This window comes from Oncorhynchus keta, chromosome 2, assembly GCF_023373465.1.
Source record: "Oncorhynchus keta strain PuntledgeMale-10-30-2019 chromosome 2, Oket_V2, whole genome shotgun sequence".
Lineage (NCBI taxonomy): Eukaryota > Metazoa > Chordata > Actinopteri > Salmoniformes > Salmonidae > Oncorhynchus > Oncorhynchus keta.
In genome coordinates this window covers 8,866,500-8,891,874 of record NC_068422.1, presented here as the reverse complement: position 1 = coordinate 8,891,874, position 25,375 = coordinate 8,866,500, and the positions used below count along the sequence as shown (strand labels likewise).

Sequence of the window (25,375 nt, the reverse complement as noted above, 5' to 3'; positions counted from 1 at the left end):
CAAAAGGTTGCAAAGTTCAAGGGGGGCGAATACTTTCGCAAGGCACTGTAAGTGGTCCTGTGGGCTCCATGTACAGTATGATGATACACAGAGAACTAATGACGTCAGTACATGGGACGTTGTGATGTCTGGGGAAAGGTAGCACTGCCACCACTCTCACTTTCCGTGTTTTACTGTAACAATAAATATGCTTATTTCCTTTGTCATCCAAGAGCTGTTGAACCTCATCTCTATATGGAAGGACTTGTTGTACAATAGTAGGATAACCCCAATGTTCTGTTCTCCTAGTGTGGCTGCCCAAGGCTAAGATAACTGTAAGCACCCTCTTCTCAATATGAGGCTTACTGTGGCCCGGTCGCGCCGGGGTCCGGTATTCTTGGAGTCGGGTTGTTTGAGAATGCAGCCCAAAGCGGATTGTACAACTCAATCTCAGACTAAATACCGGCATGAGACCGATAGTCGACAAGTACCGTAAAGGAAATTTGAAAATAACTTTGAAGAGAGAGTTCAAGAGCCCACACGGGTGTTAACACCATTTAGATATAATGTGCCTTTCTCAAGGGCACAACGGCAGTATGAATTATATTGGATGCTGAAGCCGGTAACCCTCTGGCTGACAGATTTTAGAGCAGGCAGCTCGGAGGTTGGAAACGTTCCGCCTCTCTAACCTCGAGGCTACCACCACTCCATCGTGACAGTGCTGATATCCATAAAAGCTCCAACAGGAGCAGACCATTGCACCAACAACTGATCTCCAGGCAGGAACTCAACAGACTCCTCACGCAGCTCTTGGCTCCGGACCCTCTCTTACTGGCAGGATGGCAACTCCTCTCTCCGTAGGCAGACACGAGCCTCTCCCAGGATCCGTGCATTACACCCAACAGAGGGTCAAGGAGCGTGGCCAGTGGGATAGTAAAATGGAGTTCATTCTAACTGTGGCTGGTGCTATTATTGGACTTGGAAATATATGGAGGTTTCCATATCTTTGTTACAAGAATGGTGGGGGTGAGTCAACAAAGTCTCCTTTTTGCTTGTTGGTGAAATATGTGCATACATGTGTGTACGTCTGAGGCTGCGTTTACACAGGCATCCCAATTCTCATCATTATTTTCACTAATTGGTCTTTTGACCAATCAGATCAGCTCTTAAAAATATCTGATGTGAAAAGATCTGGTGTGATTGAACAAAATACCAATTAGTGCGGGGAAAAAATCTGAATTGTGCCTGTGTAAACAGCCATAGAAGATTGTTCTGTTTATGGAGGAGGTTGAACTCTTTTCAGTTCGGTCCCTTTTAAAGTTCTTTAGAACATCCTAAATCTTCTTTAGGACTTCCAAGATATATTTATGGGTCAGTTTAATACTGTAACCCTTGCACGATTTACAGTTTCTCAAATAAGTTGTATTTGCTTGATTTACAACTGCACAGGACCAATCAAACTAATCTCAACTGAAATGGAGATGTTTCAATTCAGTCAGAAAGGTTTCCCAAAAGCATCTTAATAAGTCTAAGTTCATCGTTAGAACCTTCGTAGAATCATCTAACGCTGCACTTAAAAACACTCCAAATCTAAATGCCTCAGACCACTTGTAGAACAGCCATTGAAGTAATGTTTTTAAGTAAAAAAAACTTTAAAGTACTACTTTTAAGGATCTGTACATTACTATTTATATCTTTTACTTTACTACACTCCTAAAGAAAATATAATACTTTTCATTACATGAATTCCCTGACACCCCAAAATACTGGTTATATTTTGGACAGGACAGGAACATGGTCCATTCAAGCACTTCTCAAGAGAACATCATCGGTCATCCCTATCACTTATGATCTGACAGACTCACTAAACACACGTTTTGTTTGTAAATTATGTCTGAGTGTTGGAGTGTGCCCCTGGCTCTCCATACATTTTAAATACAAGAAAAGGGTGCCGTCTGGATTGCTCAAAATAAAGAATTTGAATACTTAAGTATATTTTAGCAATTGCGTTTACTTTTGATACTTCTGTATATTTGAAAAAAAAAATTGGACTTTTACTCACGCGGTTGTAACAATATACACAGACTCGGGAAGCAAATTCAGGGAGTTGAATACATTTAATAAATAAATGAACAAAACAAGAAGCACAGATACAGAGACAATGACGACTGGGGAAGAAACCAAAGGGAGTGACATAAAGGGCAGGTAATCAAGGAGGTGATGGTGTCCAGGTGAGTGTCATTAGGTGCAAATGCCGTAACGCTGGCGAGAGGTGTACACCATGAACGAGCAACCTGGTGATCTAGAGGCCAGAGAGGGGGCACACTGGTGACAGTGGTATTTTACTGGGAGACTGTCACTTTTACTTTAGTCATTTTCTATTAAAGTATATTTACATTTACTCAAGTATGACAATTAGGTACCTTTTCCACCACTGAGAACAGCTAAGTACGTCATTAGATGTTTTGTTGCCCTCCCGTGTAAATGTATACACAGAAGATCTTTTGACCGGCAATAACTTCAGAACAAAGTTGACTACAAATACAGCATTGCAAATGTCTTTGATTAGAAGCAGTTGAAGACTTCAAATGAAGACCGAGATGTCTACATTCAAATATAAACAGTAGGCTACAGGCCCATTTCAATCATATTGACATACATTTCATGTTCAATCAATTGAGTTGTATTTGCTTCTTGTAGGCTTCCATGACGTGAAGCCCATTGTGCGCAATGATGAATAAGCCTCCTTAATATTTGCAGCCTTAGGTGGTACAAAATCACTAGAAGCTGATCCCTCTTCAGAATTGTGAAATAATTTTTAATGTTAAGGAAAGTTTTAAAATGGAAAAAGCTGACCCAAGAGCAGCGCTCCCTTCTTTTCGATCCTATCAGTATCGACACTTGCCTGGAAACCTGACATTGAATTTGCATTGAATTCTACGTCAGACAGAAAGGAGCGTTTGGATGAGGAAAGTTTCCTATCATGACCTCTACAAGACAGAATGTGGAATAAAATTATATTTGAACATATAGTACCAGTCAAAAGATTGGACACACCTACTCATTCCAGGGACTTTCTTTATTTGTACTATTTTCTACATTGACAAGACAGCTGTTCTTGCCATAATATAGACTTGGTATTTTACCAAATATGGCTATCCTCTGTGTACTACTCCTACCTTTTCACAACACAACTGATTGGCTCAAACGCATTAAGAAGGACAGAAGTTCCACACATTAACTTTTAACAAGGCACCTGTTAATTGAAAAGCATTCCAGGTGACTACCTCATGAAGATGGTTGAGAGAATGCCAAGAGTGTGCAAAGCTGTAATCAAGGCAAAGGGTGGCTACTTTTAAGAATCTCAAATATATAATATAATTTCATTTGTTTAACACTTTTTTGGTTACTACGCGATTCCATATATGTAATTACATAGTTTTGATGTCTTCACTTTTATTCTACAATGTAGAAAATAGTAAAAATAAAGAAAATCCCTGGAACGAGTAGGTGTGTCCAAACGTTTGACTGGTACTGTATGTGGATGATTGATGTTTTCTGAAAGTTACATATCTTGAAAACTTGAATGCTGACATGCAAAACATTTTGGGATTGTGCCGACCTTACGGACCTTACACACTGCCTTCCCGGGACATCTTCCTGCAGACTTGGGAGAAGCCTTGGATCTCTCCGCCATTCCCGTGAAGTACCTGGACCTCTGGGAGGTCTTCAACAACGCCCAGAATATGTCTCTCCTTTTGTATCGACCTTACAACTGCACCATTGACCTTCTTCCGGGCACTACATCACCTCGGGGGCAGTTCTACTCCCTGTCACGTCCGGAGACCAAGTCTATGGAGGAGTACATTGAGGCCTCTCTCGCTGCAGGGAGTGTTTGTCCAACTGCCTCTCCAGCCAGCGCAGGGTTATTTTCTGTGGAGAAGAAGGACAAAACCATGTGCCTGTGTATCAACTACTGGAGCCTTAATGACATCACCGTTAAAAAACGTTACCCTCTACCACTCATCTCCTGGGATTTCAAACCTCTTCAGGGAGCGACCATCTTCTCTTAGTTGGACCTTCGAAATGCTTACCATCTGGTTCGGATATGGGAAGGAGATGAGTGAAAGACAGCTTTTAACACTTTTAGCGGGCACTATGTGTACTTGGTTATGCCATTCAGACCAATGCTGTGTTCCGGGCCCTGGTCAAAAATGTGCTCTGGGACATGCTTAACATGTTCGTGTTTGTCTACCTCGACGACATCCTTGTCTTTTCCCATTTAGCTCAAGAGCACGTCTGACAGGTCCTTCAGCATCTCATGGAGAACCAGCTTTACATTAAAGGGAAGAAATGTGAATTCCATCGCTCCACTATCTCCTTCCTAGAATAAGTAATCGCTGTAGAACATACACAGATGGATCCAGATAAGATGAGTGGTAGTGAATTGGCCTCAACCCACATCCGGAGTGCAGCTGCAACGTTTCCTGGGATTTGCTAACTTCTACCGCGTTCAGAAGTCGTTCTGTAACCTCATTGGGTCGTCAGCCAGCCTGTACTCTGGTTTTCAACCCTAATCTAACGGCCAGTCGACGCAAGCCAATCAGGACCTGTAGACGGCTCTTCAGTACCTCGTCTTCGCCAACCCCACCACCTGAAGCCAGAAACTTTTGTGGGTGGAGAACGTCTGTAACACCCTTCCCTGGTCGGCCACTGGTCTCTCCACCTTGGAATGTTCCTTGGGATATCAGCCACCGCTCTTCCATGAGCAAGAAGTCAGCATATCCTCTTCCCAAATGTTGGTCCCCCGTTGTCGCCGTACCTGGAATATAGCCTGGGCTGCTCTTCTGAAGACCACATCCAGGTATCGTAGACAGGCAGATCGCCACCGGACCCATGCTCCACGTTTGGGCAGAGGGTATGGCTTTCCACTCGGGACCTGCCCATCCGGGTGGAGTCCAGTAAACTTTCCCCACATTTCATCTGCCCTTTACCCATCTCTAAAATCCTTAGCCCCTCTGCTGTTCATTTTCTGTTGCCCCGCACACTCCGTGTACATCCCACTTTTCATGTGTCTAGGATTAAACCTCTGTCTCACAGCCCTTTTGTCTCCTGTTTCCTACCTGCCTCTATTGTAGGTCAATTATTTCCAATAAACCTAACCTGTCACACTGGCCCCCAAAAGTCAACTAATGGTTAAAGTCAAAAGAGGCCTACTTTTTGTGAATCCTGCTTGTTCTGCAGGTGCCTTCTTCATCCCGTATATCCTGTACCTGGTGACTTGTGGCATCCCTCTGTTCATCCTGGAGACGGCTCTTGGACAGTACACCAGCCAGGGGGGCATCACCTGCTGGAGGAAGATCTGCCCGCTGTTTGAAGGTGAGGATCATTGAATTACATAGTGATCTCAGTGTTGAGTATAGATGTACAGCAGTGATGTTCGGTGCCGTTTAAAATGAGGGAGGACAATATTTTTTATGAGCATGTTCTTATTTAAATTACAGCATATTGGATGACTGTCATTCATATTCCATTCACCCAGTTCAATGTAACATCAATAGGTTTAGCCTACTACATGATAGTCACATTTTAACTATAGCCAGCATGAGGTTGCTTGTGGACTTCAGTGCACTACACATCAGCTGTCTGTGACAAGCAAAACCTTCTTATCATGATGCTAACCGCTACACACAGCCTACATCTTTGTCACGTCATAGTCAACTAGAACTACTAGAACTGATGCATTAAACCCGCTACAATCATGAAAGACAGTCTACAGTCAGAAAGCAGTTTAGCAGTTACACTGGTGGGCCCCTGTCCAATAAATTAATACAACCAAAAGCTTACCTTGACTTGGAAGAGTTCCAATGTTGGAAAGCCATGGCCAGCTAGGTAACATAGCATCCTTCTCTGTTTGAGTATGCTAAACTAGCTAGCTTCATTCGCTAGCTAAGTGAAAACAATACAATGAAATATCTCTCTCTCTCTCTCTGTATCTTTCTATCTTGCTTTTCTTTCATTTTTGAATTAATGAATTTGTTTAAAACTGTTCAACTATTGTCTTTCTCTTTCTGTAAGTCAACTACTTACCACATCTTATGCACTGCAGTGCTAGCTGGCTGTAGCTTATGTTTTCATTACTAGATTTGTTCTCAGATCCTTTGGGTGGATCAACATGTCAGTTCATAATGACAGTTTGAAGGACATCCTCTAGAAGTTGTCATAATTACTGTGTAAATCTATGGAAGGGGTTGAGCACCATAAGCCTCTTAGGTTTCATATTGAAGTAAATGTAACAAGAGGAAGATGGAAACTAGCTGTCCTCCAGCTTCACCATGATGCTACCCTACTGAGTGCTGCTGAGTCTACTGTACATGTTCATTACAAAACATTGTGTCAATCAGTTATTTGGTGACATTTTAATATATTTAGTATGATTTCATCAAAACATGTGAATTCACTGAGGAGGATGGTCCTCCCCTTCCTCCTCTAAGGAGCCTCCACTGCTGTACAGTTCTGTGCACAAGGGTACATTGTTATTGTGACACACTTTTATCATTGCTTCACACATATCTTATCTATCAGATGTCTTAATGCAGATGTTGTCTAGCCTGGTCTAAACATTATGCTAGCTACATCAGATTGTAAAGTTGTAACATTGGTGAAGTAAAATAAATCACACTGCAATGAAAACTTTCAGTTCTAATCTAAAGGCAGCATTACACTTTATAAGCCCCAAGGAAGGGTGTTCCTTAACCGTGCTGAGACACATTTATTCATTTCTATATGAGTTCTGCAAAACAAACAAGTGCTGAGTGACCGTAATGAATATGCAGTAACATAGGGCTCCATTAATTTTCCAACATATATCCTGTTAGGTTTTATGAGCATGCTGCTATGCTTCTGTTCTTGTCTTCATCAGGATTGGGCTACGCCGCCCAGGTGATCACTATATATGGATGTATGACCTACATTGTGGTCCTGGCCTGGTCTTTCCACTACCTGTTTTCATCCTTCACTGTTGACCTGCCATGGGCCAACTGTAATAATGACTGGAACACAGGTATTTACAATATTGGTGGCTGAACTGAAACTTCATGGCAATTTTATCAGTTAGTACATTGGAGGCTAATGGGTTACAATATTCCCTTCAGGAGCTACTACCTCTGTAGCTTAGTTACAGTTGAAGTTGGAGGTTTACATACACCTTAGCCAAATACATTTAAACTGCGTTTTTCACAATTCCTGACATTTAATCCTAATAAAAAATCCCTGTTTTAGGTCCGTTGGGATTAGCACTTTATTTTAAGAATGTAAAATGTCAGAGTAATAGTAGAGAGAATTATTTATTTCAACTTTTATTTCTTTCATCACATTCCCAGTGGGTGAGAAGTTTACATACACTCAGTTAGCATTTGGTAGCGTTGCTTTTAAATCGCTTAACTTAGGTCAAACATTTTGGGTAGCCTTCCACAAGCTTCCCACAATAAATTGGGTGAATTTGGGCCCATTCCCCATGACAAAAGCACACGCTTTTTCAGTTGTGCCCACACATTTTCTATTGTATTGAGGTCAGGGCTTTGTGATGGCCACTCCAATACCTTGATTTTGTTGTCCTTAAGCCATTTTGCCACATTTAAAGTATGCTTTGGGACATTGTCTATTTGGAAGACCGATTTGCGAACAAGCTTTAACTTCCTGACTGATGTCTTGAGATGTTGCTTCAATATATCCACATAATTTTCTTCCTCATGAAGCCATTTATTTTGTGAAGTGCAGCAAAAAAAAACACAACATTTTATTTTTATTTTACCAGGCAAGTCAGTTAAGAAAAAATTCTTATTTTCAGTGACGGCCTAGGAACAGTGGGTTAACTGCCTGTTCAGGGGTAGAACGACAGATTTGTACATTGTCAGCTCGGGGATTCGAACTTTCAACCTTTCGGTTACTAGTCCAACGCTCTAACCACTAGGCTACCTGCCGCTCCTCCAACATTATGCTGCCACCACCGTGCTTCCCGGTTGGGATGGTGTTCTTCGGCTTGCAAGCCTCCCCCATTTTCCTCCAAACATAACGATGGTCAATATGGTGAAACAGTTCTATTTTTGTTTCATCAGACCAGAGGACATTTCTCCAAAAAGTACAATCTTTGTCCCCATGTGCAGTTGCAAACCGTAGTCTGGCTTTTTTATGGAGGGTTTGTAACAGTTTCTTCTTCCTTGCTGAGCGGCCTTTCAGGTTATGTCGATATAGGACTCGTTTTACTGTGGATATAGATACTTTTGTACCTGTTTCCTCCAGCATCCTCACAAGTTCCTTTGCTGTTGTTCTGGGATTGATTTGCACTTTTCGCACCAAAGTCCGTTCTTCTCTAAGAGACATAAGCGGTTTGACGGCTGTGAGCCTTTTGATGGCTGTGTGGTCCCATGATGTTTATACTTGCGTTCTATTGTTTGTACAGATGAACGTGGTACCTTCAGGCATTTGGAAATTGCTCCCAAGGATGAACCAGACTTGTGGAGGTCTACATTTTTTTCTGAGCTCTTGGCTGATTTCTTTTGATTGTCCCATGATGTCAAGCAAAGAGGCACTGGGTTTGATGTTAGACCTTGAAATACATCCACAGGTACACCTCCAATTGACTCAAATGTTGACAATTAGCTACTCAGATGCTTCTAAAGCCATGACGTCATTTCCTGGAATTTTCCAAGCTGTTTAAAGGCACAGTCACAGTCATGTTTCTGACCCACTGGAATTGTGATACAGTGAATTTTAAATGAAATAATCTGCCTGTAAAATTGCTTGTCATGCACAAAGTAGATGTCCTAACCGACTTGACAAAACTATAGTTAGTTAACAAGAAATTTGTAGAGTGGTTGAAAATCGAGTTTTATTGACTCCAACCTAAGTGTATGTAAACTTCCGACTTCAACTGTATGTTACAAAGCACAGTGCTGATAATAAATAACATCCACCACTGCAATTCAAAGACAGAAATGCCTAAATGTTTGCAGGTTGTTCCGTGAGGAGAGATCATGAGCAGTCAGTGTGTTAGCGCAAGGCTCTTCTGACGGTCTGGAAAAGACTGAACCATGAGAATAGTATCGGAGCTGGCCATTGCAGGCTGTCACAGCCTTGTCTCACACACACCCACATCTTAAACTAGTCCTTGAAAATAAGTTCAGATAAAATTAAGTACATTCAAATGTATTCTCTTTTTGAAAACAAGACAAGCGTTAAACATAGTGTTGTACATTTAACTCGTGTACATTTAGCTTTTGAGTCAATTACTTTGAGAGGATTGAGATAGTATGTTGCAATTCCACTTGAAGCTGTCAATCTGAGTAATATAATTAAACAATCCCCATTTAGATAATTCAGTTTAAGTTAGTTATATGTTTTTTGTTTGTTGCATTGGCTGTGTCTCAATCCACCACATCCAGCTGTCAGCCTTCCACATTTGTCTATTTTTTACTTTTTTTGTGATTCAAGGAAACCACCACTAAAGGACACCATTGAGAAGAAGATACTTGCATGGGCCAAGAAACACGATCTACGGACATTAGACCATTCGAAATCTGTCCTTTGCTCTTATGAGTCAAAATTTGAGATATTTGGTTCAAACCGCCGTGTCTTTGTGAGACGCAGTGTAGGTGAACGGATTACCTCTGCATGTGTTGTTCCCACCGTGAAGCATGGAGGAGGAGGTGTGATGGTGTTGGGGGGCTTTTATGGTGACACTGGCACTGATTTATTTAGAATTCAAGGCACACTTAACCAGCACGGCTACCACAGCAGTCTGCAGCGATACGCCATCCCATCTGGTTTGCGCGTAGTGGGACTATCATCTTTTTTTCAGCAGGACAATTACCCAACACACCTCCAGGGTGTGTAAGGGCTATTTGACCAAGACAGAGAGTGATGGGGTGCTGCATCAGATGACCTGGCCTCCACAATCACCCAACCTCATATATTTTTATTTGTTTAACACTTTTTGGTTACTACGTGATTCCATATATGTTATGTCATAGTTTGATGTCTACACTATTATTCTACAATTTAGAGAAAAGTACAAATAAAGAAACATCCTTGCATTAGTAGGTGTTATAAAACTTCTGACTGGTGTGTGTGTGTGTGTGTGTGTGTGTGTGTGTGTGTGTGTGTGTGTGTGTGTGTGTGTGTGTGTGTGTGTGTGTGTGTGTGTGTGTGTGTGTGTGTGTGTGTGTGCGTGTGCGTGTGTATATATATACTGTACATACACACACACACACACACACAGTGGGGAGAACAAGTATTTGATACACTGCCAATTTGGCAGGTTGTCCTACTTACAAAGCATGTAGAGGTATGTCATTTTTATCATAGGTACACTTCAACTGTGAGAGACGGAATCTAAAACAAAAATCCAGAAAATCACATTGTATGTGATTTTATATTATATAATATTTTTCCCAACGTGAAAATGTTCCCAGTTCAATAATTGCATGTGCATCTCTTTATGTGGATGGCCGAGCTTGTCTCTTTAAGTAGATGGCCGAGTTCGTCTTTTTATGTAGATGGCAGAGCTCGCCTCTTTATGTGGATGGCTGAGCTCGCCTCTTTATGTGGATGGCGGAGCTCGCCTCTTTATGTGGATGGCTGAGCTCGTCTCTTTATGTGGATGGTGAGCTAGCCTCTTTATGTGGATGGTGGAGCTCGCCTCTTTATGTGGATGGCTGAGCTCGCCTCTTTATGTGGATGGTGGAGCTCGCCTCTTTATGTGGATGGCTGATCTCGCCTCTTTATGTGGATGGCCGAGCTCGTATCTTTATGTGGATGGCCGAGCTCGTCTCTTTATGTGGATGGCCGAGCTCGTCTCTTTATGTGGATGGCCGAGCTCGTCTCTTTATGTGGATGGCCGAGCTCGTCTCTTTATGTGGATGGCCGAGCTCGTCTCTTTATGTGGATGGCCGAGATCGTCTCTTTATGTGGATGGCCGAGCTCGTCTCTTTATGTGGATGGCCGAGCTCTTTATGTGGATGGCCGAGCTCGTCTCTTTATGTGGATGGCCGCTCGTCTTTATGTGGATCGTCTTTTTTATGTGGATGGCGGAGCTCGTCTCTTTATGTGGATGGCCGAGCTCGTCTCTTTATGTGGATGGCCGAGCTCTTTATGTGGATGGCCGAGCTCGTCTCTTTAAGTGGATGGCCGAGTTCGTCTCTTTATGTGGATGGCGGAGCTCTCCTCTTTATGTGGATGGCCGAGCTCGTCTCTTTATGTGGATGGCCGAGATCGTCTCTTCATGTGGATGGCCGAGCTCGTCTCTTTATGTGGATGGCTGAGCTCGTCCTTTTGCGTGGATGGCTGAGCTCGTGCAGATGTTTCTCTCACACCCTCCCTCGACCTCTAAAAATTGTTATTTGGGCACGCGCATTTGCTTCACACATCTGCCAATCAATGGTGGTCAGAAGTTTTGACACTGACCAATCAGAAGATTGTTGAGGCGTGAGGTCAGCATATAAACACCCGGACTCATGCGTCAAAGTGCTCAGGGTTGATGTGAGGAGAGATTTTTTTATGATTGCAAAGACTTGGCCGCTACGTTTTTGATTGACAGTTCATACAGTATGTTAGTTAGTTCAATAATTACCTAAATCAAGGGTGAGGGGATGTGAGAGAAACATCTGCAGGAGCTCAGCCATCCACAGAGACATGCATGCAATTACTGACTAGGACCAGTTTCACGCTGTGAAAATCTTTACAACATGACATCACAATCAGAACTATTAGGAACTATTTCACGCTGGGAAGTTTTTTTCATGACACGTGGCCAGGTATCGGGTGGAGGCCGGCTAGTGATGGCTATTTAAAAGTCTGATGAACTTGAGATAGGAGCTGTTTTTCAGTGTCTCGGTCCCAGCTTTGAAGCACCTGAGCTGACCTTGCCTTCAATATAATAGCGGGGTGAGTAGACCGTGGCTCACCTGGCTAAAGTCCTTGATGATTTTGGCCTTCCTGTGACACCGGGTGCTGAAGATGTCTTGAAGGGCAGTCAGTGTAATCCCACTGATGCGTTGTGCTGACCGTTGTGCTGACCGCACCACCCTCTGGAGAGCCCTGCGGTTGTGGACAGTGCAGTTGCCTGAAGTCCACAATCAGCTTTTTCATTTGGTTGGCGTTGAGGGTTAGGCTATTTTCCTGGCTCCCCTCCACCAGTGACCTCACCTCCTCCCTGTAGGCTGTCTCGTCATTGTTTTTAATCAGTCCCACCAGTTACCTTCACTTTATTGGGCACAAGAACAATGGTGGACATCTTGAAGCAATTGGAGACAGCAGACTGGGATAGGGAGAGATTAAATATGTCCGTAAACACTTCAGCCAGCTGGTCTGCGCATGCTCTGAGGACATGGCTAGGGATGCCGTCTGGGCCGGCAGCCTTGGTAGGGTTAACGCGCTTAAATGTCTTATTCACGTCGGCCGCGGAGAAGGAGAGCTCACAGTCCTTGAGAGCAGCCTATGTCGTCCTCAAAGCGAGCGAAGAAGGTGCTTAGCTTGTCCGGGAGTAAAATGTCAGTGTACGCAATTTGGCTGGCTTTCCTTTTATAATCTGTGATTCCCTGGAGTCCATGACACATACAGTGCATTTATTAATATGTTATTCAAGGCCAAAATCAATATTTTATCAAATAACTTTAAAATATATTTTTTCATACCTACAGGGGTCAAACATTTTAAAATCAAATATCTAAATGATCCATGGTATGACCATCTTAAAAACAATTCCATATGTTAATTTAGTAGAACCCCCTTTTTTTTCTTCCCTGCTTCAACTCAACTTCCATATATTTCAGATCCTTGCCTCACGTTTGGTACCAAACTGTCAACTTTTAACTTGCTACAAATAGACTTCAATGTATTTCAGATGCGTGTGTCACATTTGGTACCAATAATGTAACCAGCAATTGGACTGGTCCTCTTCTGAATACGTCATCTTCAGTTGTAGAGTTTTGGCAGTAAGTAATTCTATAATAATGCTTTGTTTTTAACCATGACATCTTTCATGATTAGATTTTTGCCTCAAACAATGTTGACATAATTATTCTAAGTGCATACAATAAATTACAATAGGCTACAATATATTTATATCAGATACATTTTATTTTGGTGACGAAATGTTTTGCAGTGTCTACCTTTTCTCCTCACAGGCGGCGAGTGCTGCGGATATCGGATGGAATAGAATCACTTGGAGGCATTAGATGGGAGCTGGCTCTGTGCCTTCTGCTGTCCTGGGCCATCTGCTACTTCTGTATCTGGAAAGGAGTGAGGTCTACAGGAAAGGTGAGACTGAACACATGTATCGTTCCAATCTCAATCAATCTATAAATCAAAGGTAAAAAAGAAAAGGAAATCAACAACAACAAAACACAGAGGTGTAATATTTGCTGTAGCTGTACCCTACTTGGTGAGATGTATGGGTCCGTAGCAGGTTAACGTTATTCATCACGAATATTGTCCTGGACGCAGCTCTGCAGAGTGGACACGAGCTAGCACAGCCACAAGTCATCAGGGGACCTCCTCATGGGTCATGACCTCCTCCTAGACTATTTGGCAGAATGCCCAGAAGGTGTTCTTTAAGTTAAGATATGAGACGGTGCCAGACACTTGCCAGAACCAACTCTATGAACTGTGCCTATGTAACATGTCTGTAACCAGTATACAAGGGAACTAAACTGGACTGCCCCGTGAGATGTTCACTATGGTGCATCAAGTTTGTTGGAACCTCTCCAGCATGCTGACAATAAACAATGATTAACTTAAGATTGACTTTGAGTGTCCCTGTGTAAGCATTTCCACAACATTGGTATCGGAATAGATACCACTTGGTATGGTAATACCTGCTAGTTGCTATGATAATACTTGTTAGTTGGTATGATAATAACTGCTAGTTGGTACGGTAATACCTGCTAGTTGGTACGGTAATATTTGCTAGTTGGTACGGTAATACCTGCTAGTTGGTACAGTAATACCTGCTAGTTGCTACGGTAATACATGCTAGTTTCTATGATAATACATGCTATTTGGTACAATAATAACTACTAGTTGGTACGGTAATACCTGCTAGTTGGTACGGTATTATCTGCTATTGTAATACGTGCTAGTTGCTATGGTAATACATCCTATTTGGTATACCTGCTAGTTGCTACGATAATAACTGCTAGTTGGTACGGTAATACCTGCTAGTTGGTACGGTAATATCTGCTAGTTGGTACGGTAATACCTGCTATTTGGTACATTAATACCTGCTAGTTGCTATGGTAATACATGCTAGTTGCTATGGTAATACATGCTATTTGGTACAATAATAACTGCTAGTTGGTACGGTAATACCTGCTAGTTGGTACGGTAATATCTGCTAGTTGGTACAGTAATACCTGCTAGTTCCTATGGTAATACATGCTAGTTGCTATGGTAATACATGCTAGTTGGTACGGTAATACATGCTCGTTGGTACGGTAATACCTGCTAGTTGCTATGGTAATACCGGTAATATCAATATTGTGTTGTTCTGTGTTATACCTGTACTATTTATTCCTAGGCAGCGTGCTTCACGGCAACGTTCCCCTATGTCATGCTAATGGTGCTATTCGTCCGAGGAGTGACCCTACCTGGAGCTATAGATGGCATCTTCTACTACATGTATCCCAATGCTACACGGCTTGCTGATCCACAGGTATTATGCGTAGTGTAAATTTATGAGCCAGTTTCCCGGACGCAGATAGAGCATCGGCCGGGAATAAAAAACATTTTAAATTGAACATTTCCATTGCACATCCTTCAGAAGTATGCTCAATCAGTGTCCAGGAAACCTGCCATCTAAGTCCTTCTTCAATCTCATCACATCTTACCGGAATACATTTCTGTTTTGATTCTTGAATGTTCCGTTTATGACTTGAGTTGAACTCCTATTTGTGTTCAATAAGGTTTGGATGGATGCAGGAACCCAGGTATTTTTTTCTTACGCCATATGCCTGGGATACCTGACTTCTCTCGGAAGCTACAACAAATACAACAACAACTGTTACAAGTGAGTCTTCAGTTTTAGGGTGTGGGTTTGATTTAAAATACACAGTATTAATTTGTCACAGTGAAGATCTTGCATAGATGGCTCATTCCGTGGTGCTAACTGGTCTGAAGATGTAAAAAATGCACACCTGGTTAATTAAGCATGGAGGAATAGAACACTTAGAAAGGAAAATCTACACTGGCTTGCATGGCTCGGATGGCTCGGATGGCTCGGATGGATCGGATGGATCGGATGGCTCGGATGGATCGGATGGCTTGGATGGCTCGGATGGATCGGATGGATCGGATGGATCGGATGGCTCGGATGGATCGGATGGCTTGGATGGCTCGGATGGATCGGATGGATCAGATGGATCGGATGGATCGGATGGATCGGATGGCTCCGATGGATCGGATGGCTCGGATGGATCGGATGGCTCGGATGGATAAGATGGCTTGGATGGCTCGGCTGGATCGGATGGATCGGATGGCTCGGATGGATCGGATGGATCGGATGGATCGGATGGCTCCGATGGATCGGATGGCTCGGATGGATCGGATGGCTCGGATGGATCGGATGGCTCGGCTGGATCGGATGGATCGGATGGCTCGGATGGATCGGATGGATCGGATGGCTCGGATGGATCGGATGGCTCGGATGGATCGGATGGCTCGGATGGATCGGATGGCTCGGATGGATCGGATGGCTCGGATGGATCGAATGGCTTGGATGGCTCGGCTGGATCGGATGGATCGGATGGCTCGGATGGATCGGATGGATCGGATAGCTCGGATGGATCGGATGGCTCGGATGGATCGGATGGCTCGGATGGATAGGATGGCTCGGATGGATCGGATGGCTCGGATGGCTCGGCTGGATCGGATGGATCGGATGGCTCGGATGGATCGGATGGATCGGATGGCTCGGATGGATCGGATGGCTCAGATGGATCGGATGGCTCGGATGGATCGGATGGCTTGGATGGCTCGGCTGGATCAGATGGATCGGATGGCTCGGATGGATTGGATGGATCGGATGGATCGGATGGCTCGGATGGATCGGATGGCTCGGCTGGATCGGATGGATCGGATGGATCGGATGTGATACATCCAATCCCTTAAATGCATAGTCATCTCATTCAGCTACGCCTAGAAGAGTCACGGCACAACATGCCCTGACAAGGCATTACCTGGGGCTAAATGTTAATTCCCTAAATTTAAATATTTTTAGACCTTCACCAATTACAATAGTGTGTAAAAGAGGATTGAGACCTAATATGAAAGAGTATTCAAACATAATATGAACGAGAATTGAGAACTAAGACAGTGCATTCGGAAAGTACTCAGACCCCTTGACTTTTTCCACACTTTGTTACCTTAGAGCATTATTCTAAAATGGATGATAAAAAAATCCCTCGTCAATCTACACCTAATACCCCATAATGACAAAGAAAAACTGGTTTTTAGACATTATTGTAAATGTATAAAAAAAAAAAAAAAAAAAAAAAAAAAAAAAAATGAAATTGTACATTTCCATAAGTATTCACACACTTTACTCTTATTGAAGCACCTTTGGCAGCCATTATAGGCCTGAGTCTTTTTGGATATGACGCCACCAGCTTGGGACACATGCATTTGGGGAGTTTCTCCCATTCTCCTCTGCAGATCCTCAAGCTCTGTCAGGTTGGATGGGGAGTGTCGCTGCACAGCTGTTTTCAGGTCTCCCCAGAGATGTTCAATCGGGTCAAAGTCCAAGCTCTGGCTGGGCTAGTCCAAGCTTTGTCCCGAAGTCACTCCTGCAGTGTCTTGGCTGTGTGCTTAGGGCTGTTGTCCTGTTGAAAGGTGAACCTTCGCCCCAGTCTGAGGTCCTGAGCACTCTGGAGTAGGTTTTCATCAAGGATCTCTCTGAAAGAGTGTTAGTGGTTCCAAACTTCTTCCGTTTAAGAATGATATAGGCCACTGTGTTCTTGGGGCCGTTCCATGCTGCACAAATTGTTTGGTTCCTTTCCTCAGATCTGTGTCTCGACACAATAGTGTCTCGGAGCTCTACGGACAATTCCTTCGGGCCTCATGGCTTGGTTTTTGCTTTGACATGCACTCTCAGCTTTGGGACATTACATAGACAGGTGTGTGCCTTTCATATTATGTCAAAACAATTGATTTTACCACATGTGGACTCCAATCAAGTTGTAGAAATATCTCAAGGATGATCAATGGAAACAGGATGCACCTGGGCTCAATTTTCCGAGTCTCATAGCAGAGGTTCTGACTACTTATGTAAATAAGGTATTTTCTGTTTTTTATTTCTAGTACATTTGCAAAAATGTCTAAAACTGTTTTTCGCTTTGTCATTATTTGGTATTGTGTGTAGATTGATGAGGAACATTTTTTATATAATACATTTTAGAATAAGGCTGTTAACACAACAAAATGTGGAAAAAGTCAGGGGCTCTGAATACTTTCCAAATGCACTGTATGTTGAAGACTGTTTTGTGCCTTGCAGAGACTCCTTCTACCTGTGCTTGTTGAACAGTGGGACCAGCTTCCTGTCTGGTTTTGCTATTTTTTCCATCCTGGGTTATATGGCTGGAGAACAGGGTGTGGACATCTCTATGGTAGCTGAGTCAGGTAAGTCTCTAATGCAATGTAACAGAGGTACACGTAGAGTATTCTGTAACGTTTTGTTTTGTTGCTATCTGCTGCAGGTCCTGGCCTGGTGTTCATAGTGTACCCGCAGGCAGTGTCCCTGCTCCCCTGTCCTCAGTTCTGGGCCGTGTGTTTCTTCACCATGATCATCCTGCTAGGATTGGACAGCCAGGTTAGAGCTCAATACCCACCACGCCCTACCCCTGTGTATCCTGCTCGGTTCTTCCCGGCACCTTACCCTCCCTCCACCTGGCTGTCCTGCTGTGTTCTTCCCTGCACCTTACCCTCCCTCCACGTGGGTGTCCTGCTGTGTTCTTCCCTGTACCTTACCCTCCCTCCACATGGGTGTCCTGCTGTGTTCTTCCCTGTACCTTACCCTCCCTCCACCTGGGTGTCCTGCTGTGTTCTTCCCTGCACCTTACCCTCCCTCCACCTGGGTGTCCTGCTGTGTTCTTCCCTGTACCTTACCCTCCCTCCATCCACCTGGGTGTCCTGCTGTGTTCTTCCCTGCACCTTATCCTCCCTCCACGTGGGTGTCCTGCTGTGTTCTTCCCTGCACTTTACCCTCCCTCCACCTGGGTGTCCTGCTGTGTTCTTCCCTGTACCTTACCCTCCCTCCACCTCGGTGTCCTGCTGTGTTCTTCCCTGTACCTTACCCTCCCTCCACCTCGGTGTCCTGCTGTGTTCTTCAATGTACCTTACCCTCCCTCCACCTCGGTGTCCTGCTGTGTTCTTCAATGTACCTTACCCTCCCTGCACCTCGGTGTCCTGCTGTGTTCATCCCTGCACCTTACCCTCCCTCCACCTGGGTGTCCTGCTGTGTTCTTCCCTGCACCTTACCCTCCCTCCACCTGGGTGTCCTGCTGTGTTCTTCCCTGCACCTTACCCTCCCTCCACCTCAGTGTCCTACCTGTGTTCTTCCCTGTACCTTACCCTCCTTCCACCTGGGTGTCCTGCTGTGTTCTTCCCTGCACCTTACCCTCCCTCCACCTCAGTGTCCTACCTGTGTTCTTCCCTGTACCTTACCCTCCTTCCACCTGGGTGTCCTGCTGTGTTCTTCCCTGTACCTTACCCTCCCTCCACCTGGGTGTCCTGCTGTGTTCTTCCCTGTACCTTACCCTCCCTCCACCTCGGTGTCCTGCTGTGTTCTTCACTGTACCTTACCCTCCCTGCACCTCGGTGTCCTGCTGTGTTCATCCCTGCACCTTACCCTCCCTCCACCTAGCTGTCCTGCTGTGTTCTTCCCTGCACCTTACCCTCCCACCACCTGGGTGTCCTGCTGTGTTCTTCCCTGCACCTTACCCTCCCTCCACCTCAGTGTCCTACCTGTGTTCTTCCCTGTACCTTACCCTCCTTCCACCTGGGTGTCCTGCTGTGTTCTTCCCTGTACCTTACCCTCCCTCCACCTGGGTGTCCTGCTGTGTTCTTCCCTGTACCTTACCCTCCCTCCACCTGGGTGTCCTGCTGTTTTCTTCCCTGTACCTTACCTCCCTCCACCTCGGTGTCCTGCTGTGTTCTTCCCTGTACCTTACCCTCCCTCCACCTCGGTGTCCTGCTGTGTTCTTCCCTGTACCTTACCCTCCCTGCACCTCGGTGTCCTGCTGTGTTCTTCCCTGCACCTTACCCTCCCTCCACCTAGGTGTCCTGCTGTGTTCTTCCCTGCACCTTACCCTCCCTCCACCTGGCTGTCCTGCTGTGTTCTTCCCTGCACCTTACCCTCCCTCCACCTGGGTGTCCTGCTGTGTTCTTCCCTGCACCTTACCCTCCCTCCACCTCGGTGTCCTGCTGTGTTCTTCCCTGTACCTTATCCTCCCTCCACCTCGGTGTCCTGCTGTGTTCTTCCCTGTACCTTACCCTCCCTCCACCTGGGTTTCCTGCTGTGTTCTTCCCTGCACCTTACCCTCCCTCCACGTGGGTATCCTGCTGTGTTCTTCCCTGTACCTTACCCTCCCTCCACCTGGGTGTCCTGCTGTGTTCTTCCCTGTACCTTACCCTCCCTCCACCTCGGTGTCCTGCTGTGTTCTTCCCTGTACCTTACCCTCCCTCCACCTGGGTGTCCTGCTGTGTTCTTCCATGTACCTTACCCTCCCTCCACCTGGGTGTCCTGCTGTGTTCTTCCCTGTACCTTACCCTCCCTCCACCTGGGTGTCCTGCTGTGTTCTTCCCTGTACCTTACCCTCCCTCCACCTGGGTGTCCTGCTGTGTTCTTCCCTGTACCTTACCCTCCCTCCACCTGGGTCCTGTCCTGCTGTGTACTTCCCTGCACCTTACCCTCCCTCCACCTCGGTGTCCTGCTGTGTTCTTCCCTGTACCTTACCCTCCCTCCACCTGGGTGTCCTGCTGTGTTCTTCCCTGTACCTTACCCTCCCTCCACCTCGGTGTCCTGCTGTGTTCTTCCCTGTACCTTACCCTCCCTCCACGTGGGTGTCCTGCTGTGTTCTTCCCTGTACCTTACCCTCCCTCCACCTGGGTGTCCTGCCGTGTTCTTCCCTGCACCTTACCCTCCCTCCACCTGGGTGTCCTGCTGTGTTCTTCCCTGCACCTTACCCTCCCTCCACCTGGTGTCCTGCTGTGTTCTTCCCTGTACCTTACCCTCCCTCCACCTGGGTGTCCTGCTGTGTTCTTCCCTGTACCTTACCCTCCCTGCACCTCGGTGTCCTGCTGTGTTCTTCCCTGCACCTTACCCTCCCTCCACCTCGGTGTCCTGCTGTGTTCTTCCCTGTACCTTACCCTCCCTCCACCTCGGTGTCCTGCTGTGTTCTTCCCTGCACCTTACCCTCCCTCCACCTGGGTGTCCTGCTGTGTTCTTCCCTGCACCTTACCCTCCCTCCACCTGGCTGTCCTGCTGTGTTCTTCCCTGCACCTTACCCTCCCTCCACCTGGGTGTCCTGCTGTGTTCTTCCCTGCACCTTACCCTCCCTCCACCTCGGTGTCCTGCTGTGTTCTTCCCTGTACCTTACCCTCCCTCCACCTCGGTGTCCTGCTGTGTTCTTCCCTGTACCTTACCCTCCCTCCACCTCGGTGTCCTGCTGTGTTCTTCCCTGTACCTTACCCTCCCTGCACCTCGGTGTCCTGCTGTGTTCTTCCCTGCACCTTACCCTCCCTCCACCTGGGTGTCCTGCTGTGTTCTTCCCTGCACCTTACCCTCCCACCACCTGGGTGTCCTGCTGTGTTCTTCCCTGCACCTTACCCTCCCTCCACCTCAGTGTCCTACCTGTGTTCTTCCCTGTACCTTACCCTCCTTCCACCTGGGTGTCCTGCTGTGTTCTTCCCTGCACCTTACCCTCCCTCCACCTCAGTGTCCTACCTGTGTTCTTCCCTGTACCTTACCCTCCTTCCACCTGGGTGTCCTGCTGTGTTCTTCCCTGTACCTTACCCTCCCTCCACCTGGGTGTCCTGCTGTGTTCTTCCCTGTACCTTACCCTCCCTCCACCTCGGTGTCCTGCTGTGTTCTTCAATGTACCTTACCCTCCCTCCACCTCGGTGTCCTGCTGTGTTCATCCCTGCACCTTACCCTCCCTCCACCTAGGTGTCCTGCTGTGTTCTTCCCTGCACCTTACCCTCCCACCACCTGGGTGTCCTGCTGTGTTCTTCCCTGCACCTTACCCTCCCTCCACCTCAGTGTCCTACCTGTGTTCTTCCCTGTACCTTACCCTCCTTCCACCTGGGTGTCCTGCTGTGTTCTTCCCTGTACCTTACCCTCCCTCCACCTGGGTGTCCTGCTGTGTTCTTCCCTGTACCTTACCCTCCCTCCACCTGGGTGTCCTGCTGTTTTCTTCCCTGTACCTTACCCTCCCTCCACCTCGGTGTCCTGCTGTGTTCTTCCCTGTACCTTACCCTCCCTCCACCTCGGTGTCCTGCTGTGTTCTTCAATGTACCTTACCCTCCCTGCACCTCGGTGTCCTGCTGTGTTCTTCCCTGCACCTTACCCTCCCTCCACCTAGGTGTCCTGCTGTGTTCTTCCCTGCACCTTACCCTCCCTCCACCTGGCTGTCCTGCTGTGTTCTTCCCTGCACCTTACCCTCCCTCCACCTGGGTGTCCTGCTGTGTTCTTCCCTGCACCTTACCCTCCCTCCACCTCGGTGTCCTGCTGTGTTCTTCCCTGTACCTTATCCTCCCTCCACCTCGGTGTCCTGCTGTGTTCTTCCCTGTACCTTACCCTCCCTCCACCTGGGTTTCCTGCTGTGTTCTTCCCTGCACCTTACCCTCCCTCCACCTGGGTATCCTGCTGTGTTCTTCCCTGTACCTTACCCTCCCTCCACCTGGGTGTCCTGCTGTGTTCTTCCCTGTACCTTACCCTCCCTCCACCTCGGTGTCCTGCTGTGTTCTTCCCTGTACCTTACCCTCCCTCCACCTGGGTGTCCTGCTGTGTTCTTCCCTGTACCTTACCCTCCCTCCACCTGGGTGTCCTGCTGTGTTCTTCCCTGTACCTTACCCTCCCTCCACCTGGGTGTCCTGCTGTGTTCTTCCCTGTACCTTACCCTCCCTCCACCTGGGTGTCCTGCTGTGTTCTTCCCTGTACCTTACCCTCCCTCCACCTGGGTGTCCTGCTGTGTACTTCCCTGCACCTTACCCTCCCTCCACCTCGGTGTCCTGCTGTGTTCTTCCCTGTACCTTACCCTCCCTCCACGTGGGTGTCCTGCTGTGTTCTTCCCTGTACCTTACCCTCCCTCCACCTCGGTGTCCTGCTGTGTTCTTCCCTGTACCTTACCCTCCCTCCACGTGGGTGTCCTGCTGTGTTCTTCCCTGTACCTTACCCTCCCTCCACCTGGGTGTCCTGCCGTGTTCTTCCCTGCACCTTACCCTCCCTCCACCTGGGTGTCCTGCTGTGTTCTTCCCTGCACCTTACCCTCCCTCCACCTCGGTGTCCTGCTGTGTTCTTCCCTGTACCTTACCCTCCCTCCACCTGGGTGTCCTGCTGTGTTCTTCCCTGTACCTTACCCTCCCTCCACCTCGGTGTCCTGCTGTGTTCTTCCCTGCACCTTACCCTCCCTCCACCTCGGTGTCCTGCTGTGTTCTTCCCTGTACCTTACCCTCCCTCCACCTCGGTGTCCTGCTGTGTTCTTCCCTGCACCTTACCCTCCCTCCACCTGGGTGTCCTGCTGTGTTCTTCCCTGCACCTTACCCTCCCTCCACCTGGCTGTCCTGCTGTGTTCTTCCCTGCACCTTACCCTCCCTCCACCTGGGTGTCCTGCTGTGTTCTTCCCTGCACCTTACCCTCCCTCCACCTCGGTGTCCTGCTGTGTTCTTCCCTGTACCTTACCCTCCCTCCACCTCGGTGTCCTGCTGTGTTCTTCCCTGTACCTTACCCTCTCATGTACACTGCCCTCTCTCTCTTCTGTCATGTTCCCCAGTTTGTCGGCCTTGAGAGCCTTATGACCTCGGTAACGGATGTCTACCCCAACGTCCTCAGAAAGGGCCACCGGAGGGAGCTACTGCTGCTGCTCATCTGCTGTTGCTGCTGCCTGGTCGGACTCATCATGGTCACAGAGGTGAGAGGTCCCAGACACAGGTCACACATGCTCTCAAAAAGTTTCTGCTGTGTGAACAGGTAGAGGAGGGTCTCTGTTAAACTGTAAAAACACATATCAATAACATGTCTATTGAATAATGAATGTCTATTTCTCTGCAGGGTGGCCTCTACATCATACAGCTGTTTGATCATTATGTGTGCAGTGGTGCCACTCTGCTACTCCTCTCCATATGCCAATCTTTCAGTATTGGATGGATATATGGTATGAATGGGGAAATTCCATTTTGTAAATAGTAGTTCATACTTATAGTTCCTTCAACTATCCTTTTAACAACAAGGAAACTGTTCATGAGTACCCCCTATATGTCTCTGTCCAAGGTGCTGAACGTTTCTGTGACAACATAGAGGATATGATTGGCTACAGGCCCTCCTCTCTGGTGAAGTACTGTTGGCTATACATCACCCCTACTATGTGCACAGTGAGTTTAAGTCAAGTGCATTTTCATCATGATTTTACTTACATTTACGGATATTATTTCACAATGCAGTTGCTTTCAGAACCTTGTGCTGTTAATATCAAACAAGACAAGTGATAAGACAAAACAACATATTTCGGGCATCTTTTTCCTCTTCCAGGGAACATTTGTGTTCTCACTGCTGAAGTACAGCCCTCTGAAGTTCAACAACACCTATGTGTACCCGTGGTGGGCTTATGGGCTGGGCTGGTTCCTGGCTATGTCCTCCCTCTCTCTCATTCCCATCACCATGGTCTACAAACTGTACCGAGGACAAGGGACATTCTGGCATGTAAGTGGCATTTTAGATATTATCTTGAATATTTAGCACTCGTGTGAAAAACTACTTAGTGTTGCATTAAATGCATGAATCAAATGAATTATGACATTCTGATCAATAACGCTTGTCTATGTGTTTCTGAGCTATTCTGAGATAGATTTTGAAGATTACTTTTTCTGCTACTTGATTGTACGTATATTGATACCTCTTTGCTTCCCCAGCGCCTCCAGGCAATCTGTCGGCCAGCAGATGACCTTCCCAGGATCAGGGCTGGGATGTAATCGGGGTTGGGATGTTACATGTAATCCGTTACAAGTAAAGGATTACACAAAACCTGTAACTGTAATCATTTACTGTTTGTTACCAGCACAACCGTGCTGAGGGTGTTGCAGAACTCCCCCGAATAAAAAATAAACATTACCAGTCAAAGTGTGGACACACCTACTCATTCAAGGGTTGTTCCTTATTTTTACTATTTTCTAAATTGTAGAATTATAGTGAAGACATCAAAACTATGATATAACACATATGGAATCATGTAGCAACTCAAAAAGCGTTTTAAACAAATCAAAACATATTTTGGATTCTTCAAAGTAACCACCCTTTGCCTTGATGTCAGATTTGCACACTCTTGGCATTCTCTCAACCAGCTTCACGAGGAATGCTTTTCCAGCAGTCTTGAAGGAGTTCCCACATATCCTGAGCACTTGTTGGCTGCTTTTCCTTCACTCTGCGGTCAGACTCATCACAAAACATCTCAATTTGGTTGAGTTCGGGTGATTGTGGAGGCCAGGTCAACTGATGCAGCACGCCATCACTCTCCTTGGTAAAATAGCCCTTACACAGCCTGGAGGTGTGTTGGGTCATTGTCCTGTTGAAAAACATATGATAGTCCCACTAAGCATAAGCCAGATGGGATGGCGTATTGCTGCAGAATGCTGTGGTAGCATGCTGGTGCCTTGAATTCTAAATAAATCACTGAACGTGACATCAGCAAAGCAACCGCACACCATCACACCTCCTCCTCCATGCTTCACGGTGGGAACCACGCATGCTCAGATTGTCCATTCACCTACTCTTACAAAGACACAGCGGTTGGAGCCAAATTTAAACTCATCAGGCCAAAGGACAGATTTCAACCGGTCTAATTTCCATTGTTGGTGTTTCTTGGCACAATCAAGTCTCTTATTCTCAATGGTGTCCTTTAGTAGTGGTTTCTTTGCAGCAATTCGACCATGAAGGCCTGATTCATGAGTCTCCTCTGAACAGAGGATGGTAAGATGTGTCTGTTACTTGAACTCTGTGAAGCATTTATAAGGGCTGCAATTTCTGAGACTCGTAACTGCAGAGGTAATTCTGGGTCTTTCTTTCCTGTGGTGGTCCTCATGAGAGCCAGTTAAATCATAGCGATTGATAACGATTGACTGGACTTGAACAAAC

At 46.3% G+C, this 25,375-nt stretch overlaps 1 protein-coding gene across 1 annotated transcript; it reads left to right on the top strand.

Moving 5' to 3' along the window:
• The first annotated feature begins 860 nt into the window (after positions 1 to 860).
• On the top strand, positions 861 to 24,307 carry LOC118377421 (sodium- and chloride-dependent GABA transporter 2-like). Its single transcript, XM_035764324.2, has 14 exons — positions 861 to 1,005; positions 5,224 to 5,358; positions 6,902 to 7,042; positions 12,881 to 12,971; positions 13,164 to 13,296; positions 14,555 to 14,689; positions 14,940 to 15,043; positions 17,525 to 17,649; positions 17,727 to 17,839; positions 23,022 to 23,159; positions 23,300 to 23,402; positions 23,519 to 23,619; positions 23,777 to 23,947; positions 24,157 to 24,307. The coding sequence occupies exons 1-14, from the start codon at positions 918 to 920 to the stop codon at positions 24,214 to 24,216; spliced, it is 1,638 nt and encodes a 545-aa protein (XP_035620217.2). The 5' UTR covers positions 861 to 917; the 3' UTR covers positions 24,217 to 24,307.
• The last annotated feature ends 1,068 nt before the right edge of the window (positions 24,308 to 25,375 follow it).